This window comes from Lucilia sericata, unplaced genomic scaffold (assembly GCF_015586225.1).
Source record: "Lucilia sericata isolate MDLA Ls3-8-SP2 unplaced genomic scaffold, ASM1558622v1 Contig000018F_arrow, whole genome shotgun sequence".
Classification (NCBI taxonomy): domain Eukaryota; kingdom Metazoa; phylum Arthropoda; class Insecta; order Diptera; family Calliphoridae; genus Lucilia; species Lucilia sericata.
Genome location: NW_023994057.1, coordinates 1,005,541 through 1,022,989, shown reverse-complemented (window position 1 = coordinate 1,022,989; position 17,449 = coordinate 1,005,541). Strand labels below are relative to the sequence as shown.

Below are 17,449 nucleotides of genomic sequence, written 5' to 3'. Positions count from 1 at the left end.
AACCCGCTCTAAAGCTTCTAATTTAATTTAAAAATTTACATTATAAGAGATCGCACTATGGGTCACAGCAGCAAATACATAATAAATACATTTTCACTACCGTTTATATAACATTATCTTATCATCTGACAAACCTCTGACAATAGTACAGAACTTATTTTTGTATTATAACAAGTAAAAAATGTTTACTAAAAATTCATATAATTTATAAAGTTAAATTAGATTTTAAATTTAACTATTTTTTAAAATTTGGTATATTTTCACTGGAAAATATTATCAAGTTTAAAAAAATAACGCTCGAAAGCAATTACGCAAAAATTAACTTCGATCAATATGTAAGATATCGTATTCTCTATAAAAATTACAATAGCTACTGAACGCGTACGACGGATAATACATTAGCTATCTAAAATTCCATAGCAGAACCCTAATTGTCCTGGCCTAATTAATTAACCATATATATAGTTTTATAAAATATTTAATACGACTTACCTTTAGCCCGGTATTTACTTCGTTTCCCATAACGCCAAGTAGAAGCCATTGCTGCATTAAAAATGTTGTTCTAGTCTTAAATTATTATTTTTACAAAACAAAATTTGTATTTTTACAAATTTAAATTTTATTTATCTTTGTGATGATGAATGAGTATTAACAAGAAGGAACGTTTTAATATTTTTAAGGAACAAACACCACTTTCACTTTGATCTATTTAAATATTATCAAGAATTGTTTTAATGCTTTGGAAAATCCTTTTTTTAATTATACATTTTCTTAGTGGTTATTTATTCGAGATACAATATTATCACATACACTCATTCACTGATACCGCGTATAGTTTTATTATGACTTATGTATATTGTTAATGCCAAGAACTTTATTTTTCCTTTTCATTCCGCTTCCAATCTTATTTCATGCAAATATTAGCCGTTTTCAATTTTGATAGTATGTTTAATACCCTATTGAATTAATCCAATTTTCAAGAAAGCGTAAGCACTGTAAATTAGTTTATATAAACGTAAATCCTTCCAACAAAGTTAATGATGTTTGGCCCATATTTAACCCTATTAATGACATAGCCAATTGTTAACGGATTTTTAAAAACAAAGTTGCGTTTAACTCATGAGTATACATGATTTTATAATTCGTTAATATATGTATAACAGTGTAAAAACATATCCAAACTTCTAAAACGGAGCAAAAATAAAATCATAAATATGTATGTTTGCTTATGAAATGCGCATATATTTCTCCAGGCTACTTAAATATAAATGTAACATCAAATATTTCCTATAATTCTTAACTTTTTTAACAAATTCTTTTCTATGCGTGACACATGTCCTTCATCACGACACATAATCTTCACCAGAACCCACTAGAAATTTCACGACATAAATTTTAACTTTCATGCCTTGGGCAATTTCTATGGATTTCTGCTTTTATTTGTTGCTCCATATCATTTTAAATGTTCTCTATTGGATTGGGATCGAGAGATTATACTGGGCACTGCAAACATGACAATCCCGCTCGCTTCCAAGCAGAAGCATGTGCTCGTATGCAAGTATTTATATAGTTTGTTGTATTTTAAAGTTATATCCATTAACATTTTGCCAAAAATTTCAAAAGAAATCACCATTGAACTACAATCTGAAGGCTCAGCACCTCCAATTTGAAACGAATTGAATAAATAAATCAAAGTTATATTTTCTGACGAAAATGCTTAATTTCGATGGATAAATTAGCTACAACTATTATTTCTAGGGCTTAATAAGAAAGAAGAAATATTTTTTCATCATAGGCACAGCAGATATTTAAGACAAATTTAGTTCCTGAGACCTATATATATTGAGGTCTATGATATATTAATTTCAGGAAGAATTTAATTTAAATTTACGCCTTTCAAAGATCTTTCACATGATATCAATTGATCATAATATGTATTCATTTGTGTTAATTATGAAAAAATTGGAAACCCTTAAAAAGTACGTTTTTATAATTCCAAACATTGACCCCAAACACGGGATCTTAAAATGAACCAAACTTTAATTTTCAGTGGGAACTTCAGTACGTTATACAAAATGGGATATTAAATGGGAATTTCGTGTCAATTGACCCAACTTTAAAAATCGATGTCTTCCAATGAATTTAAAATAGGTTTACCATGTCTTTGATATCCTTTAACTACTTTATGTATAAGCTTCGACATGTTAATGAATTTTCCTATAGGTATGACATATGACACATTGTGTAGTTGTAATTTGAAGTAGGATTTTTATGGCCTGGTATTATTGAGTTTTTATGGGTAAAAACTTCAATGATTATAACATTAAATTATGCAAATTACAGTAGTTAAAAAGGTTATGACATACATATATGGTGAATTTCATGTCAAGTGCGATTTTCATCTCTATCGGTCAAGAACTGCCGGAGTCATAAACAAAGAAAAAAAGAAAAAAAGGCGCACTTAAAAAAAAGCTATCTGAACGACCAATAGGTGAAAAGTTACACTCATTGCAATAAAACCCTGTATGACCAAAATATCTACTATCGTCAAAATCGATTTTTTGAGTTGGGTCACTTGACATGAAATTCCCCATATATGTATGTATGTCATAACCTTTTTAACTACTGTAATTTGCATAATTTAATGTTATAATCATTGAAGTTTTTTTTAAATCTTGGAACTCAATAATACCAGGCCATAAAAATCCTACTTCAAATTACAACTACACATATAGGAAAATGCATTAATATGTCGAAGCTTATACATAAAGTAGTTAAAGGATATCAAAGACATGGTACACCTATTTTAAATTGTTACAAGTCTAATTATTCTGCATTGATTTCAAATGCAATGCCAATCATAGTATATAAAAACCAAATAATTTATATGTATATGTATATAATCCAAACGTAAACATCGACGTCGCAATGCAAAGTTCTGCCGAGGACAGCCAGACAACCGGAAAGTTGTTTTTTTAAGTGGTAGTAGATAGAGTCGTAGTATTTTTTAGTTTTCATTTGATATATTTATGTATATTTTCATTACGTAGTTCCGTGCTTTTATATATTATAGATTTGTGTTTCTATTTTTACATTTCATTGATATACATAACACTTATTTATATATTTTCTTTATTTTTTAACAACTTTTCGCTCTATTTTTATTATTAGGTTTTACTTATTGATTCACATTTATTTTTACTATATTTTTTTTGTAGAGATTTTTGTTTATTTTTTCCATTTGCACAATCTGGCAGCACATTTTCGGCGCTTTTGGTAGCTTTTTTCATTCCATTTTCCATCGTTCGTAGTATTTTTTCGTTTCTTTTTTAGTAAGAATTTCCTACCCCCTCTTTTAAAAATGTGTTTTTTATGGTTGTCATCATAATCATCATCACCATGTTTTTATTATTGCTTTTACACTTTTTATTTTTACACTTTTTAACATTCAGCAATAGTTTGGTTCTAATTGTTTAATTCTTTTACTCTTACAAACTTTCTTAATTAGTTCAAAAGAGCCAATAAAAGATATATGTATAAATACATACGTACATACATACATATGTATGTACATACATAAATTCATATACTATTTATTGTATATGTTTGATTTAAATAAAATTAAATACCATACATTTATTTCGTAAAAGTTGTATCCTTAAGCATTCTTTTTCCAATACTAGTTATTTTTTATTTTAAAAAAAATTACACTATTTTTCCATCAACAAACGCAGTTAATAAACCAGACAAATGTTTAATGAACACTCATTGATGGTTGTTAATATTAAAAATAAGCCGTAAGTAAATCTTTTTAATTGATTGAATCTTTGAAAAAATATAAGAATTATTTAATTCTTTTTTTTTTATTCTATGATATTTAATGTCTGCACTTTCATTTTATTTTTCAGTAATTTTTTCCAAGAATTTTTTTTGACGACTTTAGTAACATTTTGCGCGTGTAGACTTTCCGTTCTTCTTTACACTGACATTCATCATGTTTTTTTAATCACACAGTTGTATTTTGGCATCATTTTAGCGTTTTACATAAGTATGTTCGTTAAGTTTACAATTTGTTATGTTAATAGGTACATTTAATTTTTTGTAAACAAATTATAATTGCGCTAGGTACAAATATTTTTATGATAATATTTAGATTTTATACAGCGTAGTGATGTAAAGAAAAAGTCGACCTTCTAACTTGGTTTAAGTCGACTTCTATAAATTTTTAGATGGACGACTTTTGGACTTTTGCTAACATTTGACTTTTCAAATCAACCTTTTACAAAAAAAACGGAACTTATATACATTGGGTATAACTCTCCAATTTTGACAAACATTTTACCACTTATAGGCCTTTTAATTCTATGATTTTTGATATATGTCTTTTGGTCAACAAATGTATAGTTATGGATTTATAGACCTTCGAAGTTAAATATATATATTATCAATATCTTCTCTATTTAAGAACCCATCCGGACAATTTATATATATATCATTAGAAAGAGCTCTGAAATACCTTTTCAACGATATATAATATGATCCTCTTTATTAACCCTTTGAGGACCAATTCCACAAAAAGTATTTTTTATATAGAGTTTTTTGACAAAAATGCCGTTATTTCGTAAATCCATCGATATCTTAATATCTCAATAAGTATAGACGATATTGTAGTTGGAATAAGGTAAAGTACCTAAAATTAATGTTTTTTATTTGATATTAGTTAATTGTTGTTGTTTTGGCAGGAATAAAGTATTATAACTATATAAAGTACTAAACTAAATATACATAAAGTATTGAAAATTACATCAAAATACCTTTCCAACGATATATAATAGAAGCTAATTTATTAGCCTATTGAGAAGGATTAATACAAACTGTGATTTTTATATTAACCTTTGTTAATAAAAGTTCTGTTATATCACAAATTCATTCATAAGAAGATACCGATTTATGTATATTGAGTAAATTGCGATTTTTCTGGGTAAATATTCGGAAATGGGTATGTAGCGCCGGACCCGAACAATTTTTTTAAATTTTTTGGGTAATGAAATGTTGTATTTGTAAACCCCCCAAAAAAAAAAAATACAAAATTTTGTGGGTAAACATTCGAAAATTGGATGATAGCGTCGCAGGCGAAAAAATCGCGCGATTTTTTTCAAATAATTTTTCACTTTTTTAAATAATTTAAACATTTTTTTGTCACAGTCTCTCTTTACTATTTTTAAACTTAAATATCATCCCCATTTATTAAGATATTAGCACATATCTATACATCAAATGAAAGCTTGAAATCTTTTCTACAATTTTCTCGATATTTATCGGTACCATTATATCGATAGATTTATGAAATACTTTTTGTGGAATTTGTTCTCAAAGGGTCATATTATATATCTTTGAAAAGGTATTTCAAAGCTCTTTCTAACGATATATATATTGTCAGGATCGGTTCATAATTAGAGAAGATATTGAATATATATAAATTTAACTTTGAAGGTCTATAACTCCAAAACTATACATTTGTTGACCAAAAGACATATATCACAAGTCATAGAATTGAAAGCTTTATATGTGGTATAAATTTTTTCAAGATCGGAGAGTTATACCTATAATATATTTAAGCCAAAAAAACACTATAATCTGAGTTTATGTTTATTGCTAAGTAATAGTTTCACCTTGAACGCTTTGTACGCCTCCAAACCTTTTCAAGAATTAGTTGACTGCTTGAATGTCAATATATAAGACTAGTAAAAATTAGTTTTGTCGTCAGTGGTATCAATTGCAATCAATTCGTTGGCATTTGTATTTTTGAAGTATTTCGTAAAAAATCGTTTGGCAACCCTTTGATAGTATATTGAATTGAATTATCAAAACAAAAACCAAATAAAAATTATGGCAATTTTTTATTGAATTTGTTAATCCTATACATTTTTTGTAGGACATTCCGCAAATGAATACGTTTGAGAGATTTTAAGTAAATAAAATAAAAAAAGTTATGTGCCAAAACCAGCAATAACTTAATCATTAAATTTTGAGATTAATAAAAAGAATCTAAGACACATATAAACAATTTCCATTTTTACCAAAACAGTAATGCAAAACTCTAGTGAGGAAAACTTTAAAAGGAACTTCAAAACAAAGAACTTGCATTTTAATTCAAAGACTATATTATTCGTCGATTGAACTTGCATGCAAACATATACATGTACCATTGTATGTAAGTATAGTCAAAATGGAAAATATCGATGTGAACTATGGGGTTCATATTAATACGAGGCATCAGGTATTGGCCAAGTATAGCACTGCTCTCAAACAGCTCCGATCGTTTGCTGAGAGATCATACGAACTGCGCCCATTTGCTTTTGACAATTACGTGCTCTTCCAGTACTTTCATCATCGCACTGATGCGTCGCTAGCAGGATCTGCCGATACATCGAGTTACTTGAATTTATCGCCAATGACGTTCTTGAAAATAGAACTACTCAATCATATATTGGATCGGAGGAGGCAAATTTTGTATTGGCTTTTTTACCTGCTTCTGGCTGTACTCTGCATTTTTGTATACCGTCATGAAACTTCATCGTCTGTAGCTGAGAGAAGCGTAAGATCTATGGTTTATCCTAGTATGCGTATGTGGCGGCGAATGACATTGCCATTGATTGAACGATTTCCACGCCTTACAGAACTGTACGATGAATCCTGCTTGATGGGAAATCCGTTCTTCCAAGTTGATGACATGAGTTGTTCGCCTTGTTCACATGTAAAGTCAGTGATTGATTTGACATTAGCATTTGAAAATGAGGATGTTGCGAATAAAAACATTGAAGAAAACGATAGGGTTACAAATTTCATTCATAAAATAATACCTTCAGAGTATGTGCCTTTTGTATTCAAGGTAAGGTAACTATGAGGTGGAGAAATGCAAATAGGGATAACAGTTTTACTTACAGATAAGCCATGATCCCATAGAACTTCAGGATGTTTACAATATGTATTTAAGTAATCAAGATATTTTTGAACGTGATGCTTTTCGTGTACATTCGACCAATAAAGACGTAACGAATCTTGAAGAACTTTTCAATCAATTTAACCAAACAGTCTTGGCAGAAACACATAATCTGTGGAGATGCAATCGCATGCTACCAGCACGTCTTCTTCGAAAACTTATTGCTCGACCATCAACTTTGCCAAGTAGTTTAGCTTTGGAGCGATATATGGCTATAGATACACCACAAGCACAATCTTATACTCTACCGGACACGGAATGCCCACATGTCTATATTCAGCAAGCCCTGGGTACTCGATTTATTATTTTAAGACCGACTAGTGAGTGTCGACATCGTTGTCGCACATTATCCATCCGCTTACCACAGTCATTTATCTGTAAGTTTATTTGAAGTTGATTTTGAATATTTATTAATAAATTGTTTCCTGTTTTAAATGTACGAATTGCAGTAAGTTACAATTCATGGTATTGGAAACCAATTTCGGCACCAGATCCTGTATCGGACTCGATATCAATTAGTCTAATTGGATCGTATTGTTAGACTAGTGAAATGATCATTGAATACAACTTTATATTATGTCTGTTCCCGTTCTCGTTAGTTATGCAAGTTTTAGTCAAAAGTAATCAGAAAAACAACAAAATACATTGAAATTTTTGTACGAGAACGACTTATTATAAAAACTTGTAACCCAGACAATTACGGGAACTGACATTATATGCATATTCATACACATAATGTTTTTTGAAATATTTTCTTTTTGTTTATTATTTTTGTCATTACCCTTTTCACAACAGTTCTTAAATGAGCATTTTAATATGCTGATATTAAATAATAATTTTATACGAAACATAGTTTAAAAATTTGCGCCATGATTCTTCCTCCGTTATTTTAAAAGCATTTAAAATTTCATATTTATCTGGACTGTTCAGTTAAAATTTGGACGTACTGTATTTCGAATTGTAGCGCCAACGTTGTAAAGAGGCTAGTCTTAGACACATTGGAATATTTCAAATTCATATAAAAAAATTTTGTTCATAGCTTTTAAGGATAATATCTCCTAAAAATCTTATTTAAATTATTAAATTTTTAATTTTTTTTCTTTGTTTTTTTTTTTTTTTTTTAAATTCTATACATTTTAATACGGTAATATCTTCTTATATCAATCAAATATACCGAAAGATAAAAACGTCCCCATTTTAACTAAACAGTGCATTATTAAGGACGATAGTGAATACTATTTTAGTTTTGTAGTTGTTCGAATATAATTCGAAATACTTCGCAAATTTAATATAAACACCTTAGGATTAAAAAATGTAGACATAACAACAGCATATATTTTGTCAATATTTACACTTTAGTAACACTTTCTTATATGTATACCTACTAGATGTAATAATTAAAATAAATTTTAATTTCAACTATGAATAATAAATATTTAAAAATGTTCGAGTTTCTGATTAATTTCTGTCCATATGACTAATAGCATCAATCGACTCATACATACATATGGGCATTTCCCTGAGAAGGTCTACCAAAATTTCGTTAAATATATTTGTATTTCTATAAAAATCGAAAAATCTATAATTTATATGACCGTTAACAATGCTGCCGATTTTTGTAATCATTGGACCTCATTTGACAAGGTATTTATTCAGAAAATTATTTCAGCTGTTTTCCTAGACACAGATTGCTTGTTGCATCGCAACCAAGTCAAGTATTCCTAAACGCAACTGTGCGTATTTTGACAATGCAGTACATAAAGTCAAATGTTTTGCAAATAACCATCAAACATTTATTTATTTATTTATTATGGTATTATAAATTGTTGCTTTACAGTAGTCTTAATTTCTAAAGAGTTTAAGAACATTCAAATTCTTTTCTACTTTGTTATTTAAAAAAAATTATTTGTAACATAAGTGTTTTAATTAATATTGAAGGAAAGGAAAAAATTAAAAAAAAAACCTTTATGAAAAGCTTAGGAATAATTATGTTAGCGGAATAAAATTATGCTGAAAGCAGTTCATTAATGTGACTATACCTAGACAATTCGCATTTTCTGTTAAAATTTGTTGTTATTTTATTTATCTTTTCATAAACAAGATCAAAGCCAGACAGGCTATGTAGTCGTCGGGTGGAAAAGTGCAGGGTAGCTTGTACAACATTTTAAGTAACTTATTTTGAGTTACTTGTAGTTTACTGATATGTACATTAGCGGTAGTCGACCATACAGCGGCGGCGTAGAACATTACAGGAGGGAAAATTAAACCATCAAACATATGCAAATATTGTGACATTTAAGTTGACTATGCTTTTTGCAGACAATGCATTTGATTGGTTTTTTTTCTTTTGTTTGCTTGATTTTTACACAACTTTGATGATGCATCCAGACGTTTAGGAAAACAGCCTCTCTTATAAACACTAGTGTTGTGTTAAAATTAGACATACATATGTACATACATACATATGTTTTGTATAAACGTAAAACCCACCATAAAATTTCATAGGGATCGGTCTTCATTTAATCCTAGCTCCTATATAACACCACTTTTTTATTTTTATGAAGAAATTACTTAAGTGTGTTAATCGGTCGACCATGCCCGACAGTAATTTCTTACATATTTTGTATCTGTTTAAGTCTTAGTATGTAGAAATTTTCAAAGGAGCAACAGGGACAACATAAATATCATGAAGGAACAAAATTTTGCGTTCAACATGTCGCGTTCTAACATGGTTAAAATTAAAATTTTAAAAAATTGTAAATAATTTTTGGATGAAATTATAACGATTTTAAAATTAGTCTCATTGACCATAGGTTTCACTGAAATCGACATTTGGACTGTTACCCAATAAAATAACTTCTATTTTTGTAGCGTTCGAACACCCTAGTTTTTTTGCAATTATCCTTGAAATGAAAATTTTGCCAAAATCAAACTTAGCAGCAATTATAGGGCTAATTAAAAGCTATAAGTAACACCTATTTCAAAAAAAAAAAAATATTAATTTTATTTTGACCTTTTTATCACATTAAATGTGTTCGGCTGTCGCGTTCGACATGTCGCTAAGCAATACATGTTTATATTTAAATCAAATAAATAACTCAAATATCATAGTTTCGAGGCCCTATCATTATAAAATTCATCGGGGTTATCAAGGCTAGCGTAGAACTTGGTTTTGCACCTTTTTGTCAATATACAAGTATATTAAACATAATTATTAGCAGTTGTATAGCGGCTAGCTGAAATAATGGACCGATGTTAACCATTTTTATTTATTTTTATTTTATTTAACAATATTCAATAACCTAGCCTATAGGCCATAAGCGGTTACAAATTTCTACTTTACAATGATTCTTTCAACACAAAATGAATAATTATAAAAAGAAAAATTAAGGAACTAAATTATTTAAAAAGATAATAAACTATACAAAATAACCATAGGACAATTAAATTGCACTGCATAAATAAATAAATTCCTACATAATTTTCCATCAATCAAATGTAATTTACAAAAGCAAAACAAGTTAAAATAAAGAAAAGAATATGTAGAAGTCATAAACATTCCCAAAAATGAACTCGCAGAACCAATCAATATGTCATACAGCAACTATATGGTAAATAACACTCCAGACTATAAAGGACATAGGTAACACATATCAGATAGAAACATGAAGCTATAAAACACCTATCAGTTGAACGTTTCTGAAGAAATATAAGACAATTTGAAGAAAGTTTTTAATTTAACCACCCTAATAAATATCGATTCATGAAAAATAATTCAAATACCAAAATTACCAGTCAATTACATAATATAAATTTCAAGACTAACTTTAATAGAACCAAATGAAAAGACAATTCTATAGGAGCAAAAATATAAATAGCAGCATTTTCAATAGGTTTCGTCTCTGGTACAATAGAAGATAAATTGCCAAATTGCATTATCTTCAAAATTTCGACCTGTAGTAAAAGGTTTACAAGAACTATTCGGGGTTCAGTTATATGGGGGCTATATGAAATAATGGATCGATCTTAACCATTTTCAATAGAATTCGTCCCTGGGACAATAGAAGATCATGTACCAAATTTCATCTTCAAAATTGCTAGCTGTAGTTTGATTACAGACGGACAGACATAGCTAAATCTACTCAGAAAATGATTCTAAGCCGTTTGGTATACTTTAATGTGGATATAGGTGGTGACCAGACATCCCGCCTTTTAAAGGTTGATCCCGACTTAGATTTCAATCCCGCTTTTTAATAACAAATCCCGCTTTTTGGGATTTACTATTTAAAAGTTTAAAATTTAAACTTTAAATTAAGAAAATTTGTTAGAAAATAGAGATTTGAAAAAAAAAATTCTAGTAGTTTTTAAAAACTTTTCAAAATGTGGGTATATGTAAATAGACATCCACTTTTACATAACAAATTTTAAGGTTGATTTTTAAAGTTGATATTCTAAAAAAATCATATTATTTTAAGTAACAAGTGAACATTAACTTTTTGGACCCATAACTTTTAACTTATAAAGCTGTGCTTTATAAGTTGAGTTACAAGAAAAATATCAATCCACTTTTATGACCAGTATTTTAAGTCCCGAGCTACTGGAGAATTGAATTTATCCTCACTTAAAGTGACTGCGCATCTGATCCGTCAGAACACACTTACATATCGCCAGCTAAAACGCAAACGGCCTATCTAACATTTTTGAAATTTTTCAGGAGAAGCAAAAAACTATTTAAATTGAGATGTTTGTTTCTATCAACGCGATTTATTTGTAGTAAATAAACAAATTGTCTAATAGTGAAATCTATCAGTTGTTATGGTAGTTGACGATGGCGTATATAAAAATGGATAAATTGGACTTTTTACCTAATCGAAATTCAGTTTTTATTTTTTCTATGCGTAAAAATTTTGAGATAAAGAGGTTTTAATTCAGCATTATTCTTCAGTAGTGCTTGTAAAATATTTGAAAGTTAGTATTGATTTTGAGGTGCTTGCACCTTTTTTGGGAACCTAAAAATCAAATGTTTGTTTCTATCAACGCGATTTATTTGTAGTAAATAAACAAATTGTCTAATAGTGAAACCTATCAGTTGTTATGATAGTTGACAATGGCGTATATAAAAATGGATAAATTGGACTTTTTACCTAATCGAAATTCAGTTTTTATTTTTTTCTATGCGTAAAAATTTTGAGATAAAGAGGTTTTAATTCAGCATTATTCTTCAGTAGTGCTTGTAAAATATTTGAAAGTTAGTATTGATTTTGAGGTGCTTGCACCTTTTTGGGAACCTAAAAATCAACTCAGGAAACAAAAATAATAATATAAAATTTGGGACTTTCTCAACCCACTTAGTTTAAACAGTCGCTTAGTTTAAATTCCACTCTTTTTGTGTGGTTTGTTGACAGCGGTTCCAAGCTGTAATTCTGTCCCTCCGTGAACCGGCACTTTCTGCGCAATATTTGTTTATATGGATTACGGTATACTTAACAAGGTACCAGCCAAAGTAAATTTATAAAGTAGACTCATTTGAACAGCTGACTATTTTTTTTAAACTTGCTATTTGTGGATTTACTTGTCAAAAATGTTTATGTTGCCATATTTGTTTTCATTTTAACGCTTGCTTTTGTACAAATTTCTGAGTAATTTGTTGTATTTAATGTGAAAAAGTGTATTTTAAGTGTATAATATTTTTAAAAATGTTCTAATTTTTAAAAAATAAAGAAAACTCTGTGACTTTTAATATAAATAACAACATATTTTTGGAAAGTACAACAATAATGCCATATTTTCCATTAATTATTGGTTCATTTTTGTAAACAAATTTTGACAAGTGAGTATTTCGAACAAAAACAAATTGCCTGTGGTTTTTGTAGACGTTTGTTGTACAACAACTCGTGTCGCTACTTTATTAATTTACTTTGGTACCAGCCAAGGTATATTAATTTTATAAGGTAGTGTCATCGGCGAATTCAGAATACCAAGCGAATTGGTTATATTTTTTTTATATGTAGTTTGACATTGTGCCTGCACTTGAAGGCGAATTTGCTGTAAGGGAAAAATTTCAAAAACAGCTGACAAATAAATCAAAGCGAATTTATATTAAACAAAAAATGTTTATAAATTTGAATCTGTTTATAATTTATTCTGATGTTTTAACTTTTAAAGATTAAAAACACAAAAATATGCCCTAATCACACAATTTCACTTTAATCACAAAATTCACATATACAAAATGAAACCAGTTTGACATTAACAAAATGAAAACAAAGTTTGACATTTACAAAATGTAAACAAAGTTTGACATTAATTATACACCACGGCGAAAAATGAACATAATAGCAAAAAACTATCAGCTGTTCTGATAACACTACCTTATAATTAATATATCTTGATGCAAACCAGGCGAAACGAAAAAAAATATCAGCTGATTGAAAAACACCACCTTATGTGAATTCGCCTTGAAAAGTTTATTCGTTGGAGTAAAGAACAAGAGGAGGAAAGAATCTATTTTTGTTAAAAATATATTAATTCATTACAATTATATTTTGTGATTATAACACATATTTTTAGAAATTCTAAATTTGTTTTTATTAAAAATTAAATGTATAATATTGTAATTTACAGTTTATTTAAAAATTTTATTAATAAAGTAATTCCAACATAATGTGAAGATTAAATAACCATCACATGTTTTAAATTTAAATTAGTAAAAAAAGAGTTTAATGTCAGCTATTTTCAATTTGTACCTTTGTAATATTTTTAGATATGAGAGTATACAACTCTACCGTTAAACGTATTTTGGATTTTGTACCGGGAAAAAAACGTTTTGGACTATATCGATTTCTACCAGTGTTTTTTTGTTTGGGAGCTGCCTTGGAATACTCGATGATAAATTGGACTGTTGGAGAAACAAATTTTTGTAAAAGAACATTAGTAATAAAATGCATGTACATTAATTAAGACAAATTTTATTTATTTCAGATCGTACTTTTAAAAAACGTCAAGCAAAAAACTACGTTGAAGAGAAACTGCACCATAGCATTACAACGGACACTACTCAAATTTCTTAAATTTACACTGCTTTCTTTATCAGGATGCCTGCTGGTGTGTCGTGGGGTCAATACCTTAAATTTATGTCGTGTGCTTTACTATCAATGATGGCCGGATCTCAATTGGTCCATATGTACTACAAACCCCTTCAAGATTTAGATTCATATATTGAGCAGGAAATGAAACAGGCCAAAAAAACGTAACGGAAATTAACATATGCATGGGTCTATGATTCCAAATTTGCTGTAAATAACGACTTAAAACGAAAATATATATATGTACGCTTATACCACAAATATTTTTTTTGCGGAAAACAAGATTTTAACACAAATGTGTCTGCATATACCTATGTAGGTTTGATAAAATAAAATACATTTGCAAGTAACTACTGACTAGATATTCTATTGGATTGTATAAGTATATTAAAATACCATGGTATCGCTGTTGATGTTTGTGAAAAACTTTTTTCATTTTTTTTATAAATCGTGTTATATATTTAATCAGAAGCTAAGGATATTTTTGTTAGTTGAAAAAACAACTTCAGTCATATGTGTTATTCATGAATTAAAATAACAGTGAATGACATGAACAAAGAAAGTTCTTTATAAATTAAGAAAGGGTAATATTACATTACTTTGATGGTATATTACTATCGCAAATTACTAACTGATTACTTGCACCTCTAATTTTAATTAGCACTCAAAATAAAAGTTTGACTTAATATTTATTATGTTTTACATTAAATAAATTAATTTAGATCTAAATTCTGCTCCCCATTTAGCAGCGCATCATTATTGTTTTGTACAAAATTATTTATAAAATTGCGATTAGCGGCTATAGCAGTAGCCGCATCACTTGCAGTAAGTTTGTTATGAATTTTACGATGATTTTTTAAACAAGTTGGTTGACGATATGCCTGCCCGCAAATATCGCATACGTATGGTTTTTCGCCAGTGTGTATATATATGTGATGGCGTAAAGTTTTACGTGAAGCAAAGCTTTCACTGCAATGGGGGCACTGGAAAGGTTTCAGTTTTTGATGAACTGCTCTAATATGAGCTTCCACCTGATATTTTCGAACGAACTCCCGACCGCAGAATTTGCACGCCAGTTTCTGGTCGGAGTGCACCAACATGTGTGAGTCTAACATAAACTGTTTTGCAACTCGACGGCCGCAAATTTTGCATTCGAATTTTTTCTCGTCAGCATGTACCCGTAATTTGTGGTATTTAAGGGTATATTGAGAATGAAAAGATTTTTTACATTCCTCGCATTCTAATCGATCTTTGGGCAACAGTTCTTTCCGCTTCAAGTCCTCTTCTGTCGGATGTCGAGTTTTCATATGATAACGTAAATTTGAACTCTGTTTAAATGTGGCTCCACATTGTTCACACACGTATTGATGAGTTGTTTCCATATTGAGATGCTTAAAACGCACATGACGTTGCAACGTAATAAAGTTGCTATACTTTTTATCACATCCCGGAATACTGCAATCGTACGAATCCTGCTTCCTTTCGTGTACGTCTCTAATATGAGTTGACAACCCTCCTACAAACGAATATGCCTTATCGCAAAGTTGACATTTAAACGCCTTTTTTTGTCCTTCATGTACTTTACGGATATGAGCCTCAAGGGTAAGTTTATGTCCAAACTTATGCTGACATTGATCACACTTGTACCTATTAGCCAGACCTTTCTTGCGACCACTATTTAAAATATAGTGTCTTTTTTTCTTTTCCGTCTTGGTTGTATTTGGGAGTGTATTTATATTGAACTCATTGTCGCTTGATGATTCACAACCAGAGTTCAGTTCAGTTTTTATAGATTCTGAAGGTTGCTTTTCTAACTCAACGCTCTTTATATATATTGAACTGTTGGATTTATTTTCTTTTAACTTCCCTTTAGTATTTTCTTCAGCCTCCTGCGACTCAAATCGTAATTCATGGTTCGAAAATGTATTCTCTTCATTTAGTTTTATATTACATTTTTTTAGCTTCTGTTTCCTTTCCTTGGCTGCTCTTTCGGAAAGAAGAATTTTATTACTTAACACTTCATTATCGGACGAATCATCATCTGCATCATGAAACGTACAATCTTGCCAGTCGTTATCCAACATTTCCGTTGGACATATTTCCGTTCTATTTTTTTGCTGTAAGTCTGTTGTTACTCCTTCCAAATTTAAGTTTATCGATTCACTTTCTTCTGTGCCAATAGATTTTTTACATTTACGGCTTGGTTTACTATTGGGAAGGGAATCAATTTTCCCTTTAGCCCTCCGTGCTCTGGGTTTTCTTAAATTATCTTGTTTTTGTGTGTTTTGAAATGGATCAGGATCCATACTATTAAAATCGTTATTGTTATCGGTGCTACCTAGAATAATTGCTTCGGTCTCCATCAAGGAATCTTTCAGCTAAATTTAAAAAAAATGTGAGTACGTTATTGTATGTTAACTTTTCTACAACTTACAAATAAATTGAAAATGTCATCTTTGACGCTAACACTTAATTGGTCCGTTTTATTGTCTTTAAATTCGAGTCCCTCATCGTTCAGCTCTATTTTGGCAACACTGCAATTGTCACTGAATACTTTGTATAGTTTTTTAGCACTATCCAACGCCTTATTTCGAAACGTATCAAACGTTTGTAAGTGCTTCAAGCACTCTATGCATACATATTGCGGGTACGACTGTTCATTGCACAAATCCATTCCACACCCCAAGGACACATACTTTTCCAACATCTCTTGTAAATTCTTATTTACATTGATGTCGACAAACTTGTTTGGAAACGATGTCACTACATTGTCAAAATCGCATGAATTACTTTCATCTTTAAGGAGTTTACACAAACAGGTGCGACACCTTTCCTTTGCGTTAAATTTCGTTAATGTTATCATTACTAATATGTTTTACATGGAATCGAATTTTAATAATAATATTTTTTTCGCAAAAATCGGTATTATTTGTTTACAAACGCTGAAGCGAATTTAAGTGGAAACGTCAAAATCGAAAAACTGTGCAAAAAATATACTATGTTAATAAACAAATGAAACAATGTGGAATAAAACAGATTCTTCAAATACGGTTCTATAAATCGACTTCGAGCATCGACTTTTTGTCGGGAGAATCGAAGTCGACTATTTTGTTCAAAATAATAAAAGTCCACTTTTCTTAAATTGCAAGAAGGTAACTTTTTGTTTCAACTATAGAACCCTACTTTAAACCACAGAACAAAGGTAACTTTATCATATCAGAAATATATAGTTTTGTTTCAGAAATTTTCATTTGTATTTCAGAATTTTTCATTTGTAAGTTAGGATTTTGTTTAAAATTTGTGTCAAAACACGATTTCAAAAATTGGTTCACTTGACATAAAATCCCCCTTATACCTATTA

The 17,449-nt window shown here is 29.5% G+C and overlaps 5 protein-coding genes across 15 annotated transcripts in view; 3 read left to right on the top strand and 2 right to left on the bottom strand.

The window, feature by feature from the left end:
- Positions 1 to 3,988, bottom strand: part of LOC119607142 (rapamycin-insensitive companion of mTOR) — a 34,449-nt gene extending 30,461 nt beyond the window's left edge. For 3 of the 9 annotated variants that reach the window (XM_037960940.1, XM_037960993.1, XM_037960999.1), the window contains exons 1-2: positions 3,635 to 3,988; positions 493 to 956 (exon numbers count right to left, since the gene is read on the bottom strand). In XM_037960940.1, coding sequence (XP_037816868.1) covers positions 493 to 541 — 49 coding nt within the window. In that variant the 5' untranslated portion in view covers positions 542 to 956; positions 3,635 to 3,988. Of the gene's footprint in view, positions 1 to 492; positions 1,062 to 3,634 lie in introns of all 9 variants that reach the window. The other 6 variants (XM_037960956.1, XM_037960948.1, XM_037960962.1 and 3 more) reach the window with 6 other exon arrangements.
- Positions 3,989 to 5,778: 1,790 nt separating this feature from the next.
- On the top strand, positions 5,779 to 8,129 carry LOC119607196. 2 transcript variants are annotated; one of them, XM_037961018.1, is made up of 4 exons: positions 5,779 to 5,971; positions 6,089 to 6,892; positions 6,948 to 7,380; positions 7,453 to 8,129. In XM_037961018.1, the coding sequence occupies exons 2-4, from the start codon at positions 6,230 to 6,232 to the stop codon at positions 7,542 to 7,544; spliced, it is 1,188 nt and encodes a 395-aa protein (XP_037816946.1). In that variant the 5' UTR covers positions 5,779 to 5,971; positions 6,089 to 6,229; the 3' UTR covers positions 7,545 to 8,129. The 2 variants fall into 2 exon arrangements, with proteins under 2 accessions (XP_037816946.1, XP_037816937.1); XM_037961009.1 differs by having other exon boundaries at positions 5,842 to 6,892.
- Positions 8,130 to 13,425: 5,296 nt separating this feature from the next.
- LOC119607123 (small integral membrane protein 4) lies at positions 13,426 to 14,438 on the top strand. Of its 2 annotated transcripts, none has more exons than XM_037960905.1 (3): positions 13,426 to 13,499; positions 13,767 to 13,922; positions 13,985 to 14,438. In XM_037960905.1, the coding sequence occupies exons 2-3, from the start codon at positions 13,769 to 13,771 to the stop codon at positions 14,071 to 14,073; spliced, it is 243 nt and encodes an 80-aa protein (XP_037816833.1). In that variant the 5' UTR covers positions 13,426 to 13,499; positions 13,767 to 13,768; the 3' UTR covers positions 14,074 to 14,438. The 2 variants fall into 2 exon arrangements, with proteins under 2 accessions (XP_037816833.1, XP_037816842.1); XM_037960914.1 differs by having other exon boundaries at positions 13,485 to 13,652.
- LOC119607112 (zinc finger protein 93) lies at positions 13,985 to 17,061 on the bottom strand. Its single transcript, XM_037960895.1, has 2 exons — positions 16,523 to 17,061; positions 13,985 to 16,466 (listed from the first exon to the last, which is right to left on the bottom strand). The coding sequence occupies exons 1-2, from the start codon at positions 16,949 to 16,951 to the stop codon at positions 14,802 to 14,804; spliced, it is 2,094 nt and encodes a 697-aa protein (XP_037816823.1). The 5' UTR covers positions 16,952 to 17,061; the 3' UTR covers positions 13,985 to 14,801.
- LOC119607137 (protein brawnin) lies at positions 14,061 to 14,438 on the top strand. Its single transcript, XM_037960928.1, has one exon. It carries the CDS (start codon positions 14,098 to 14,100, stop codon positions 14,254 to 14,256), a length of 159 nt encoding a protein of 52 aa, XP_037816856.1. The 5' UTR covers positions 14,061 to 14,097; the 3' UTR covers positions 14,257 to 14,438.
- Positions 17,062 to 17,449: the final 388 nt, after the last annotated feature.

Excerpts from the sequence above, each read along its gene's own strand:
- LOC119607196 (XM_037961018.1), top strand. The coding sequence starts at position 6,230 with ATGGAAAATATCGATGTGAACTATGGGGTTCATATTAATACGAGGCAT. Across the intron at positions 6,893-6,947 it reads ATGTGCCTTTTGTATTCAAG|ATAAGCCATGATCCCATAGA; the intron begins GTAAGGTAACTA and ends TTTTACTTACAG. Across the intron at positions 7,381-7,452 it reads CTTACCACAGTCATTTATCT|TAAGTTACAATTCATGGTAT; the intron begins GTAAGTTTATTT and ends TACGAATTGCAG.
- LOC119607123 (XM_037960905.1), top strand. The coding sequence starts at position 13,769 with ATGAGAGTATACAACTCTACCGTTAAACGTATTTTGGATTTTGTACCG. Across the intron at positions 13,923-13,984 it reads TGTTGGAGAAACAAATTTTT|ATCGTACTTTTAAAAAACGT; the intron begins GTAAAAGAACAT and ends TATTTATTTCAG.
- LOC119607137 (XM_037960928.1), top strand. The coding sequence starts at position 14,098 with ATGCCTGCTGGTGTGTCGTGGGGTCAATACCTTAAATTTATGTCGTGT.
- LOC119607112 (XM_037960895.1), bottom strand. The coding sequence starts at position 16,951 with ATGATAACATTAACGAAATTTAACGCAAAGGAAAGGTGTCGCACCTGT. Across the intron at positions 16,467-16,522 it reads ATGACATTTTCAATTTATTT|CTGAAAGATTCCTTGATGGA; the intron begins GTAAGTTGTAGA and ends TTTTAAATTTAG.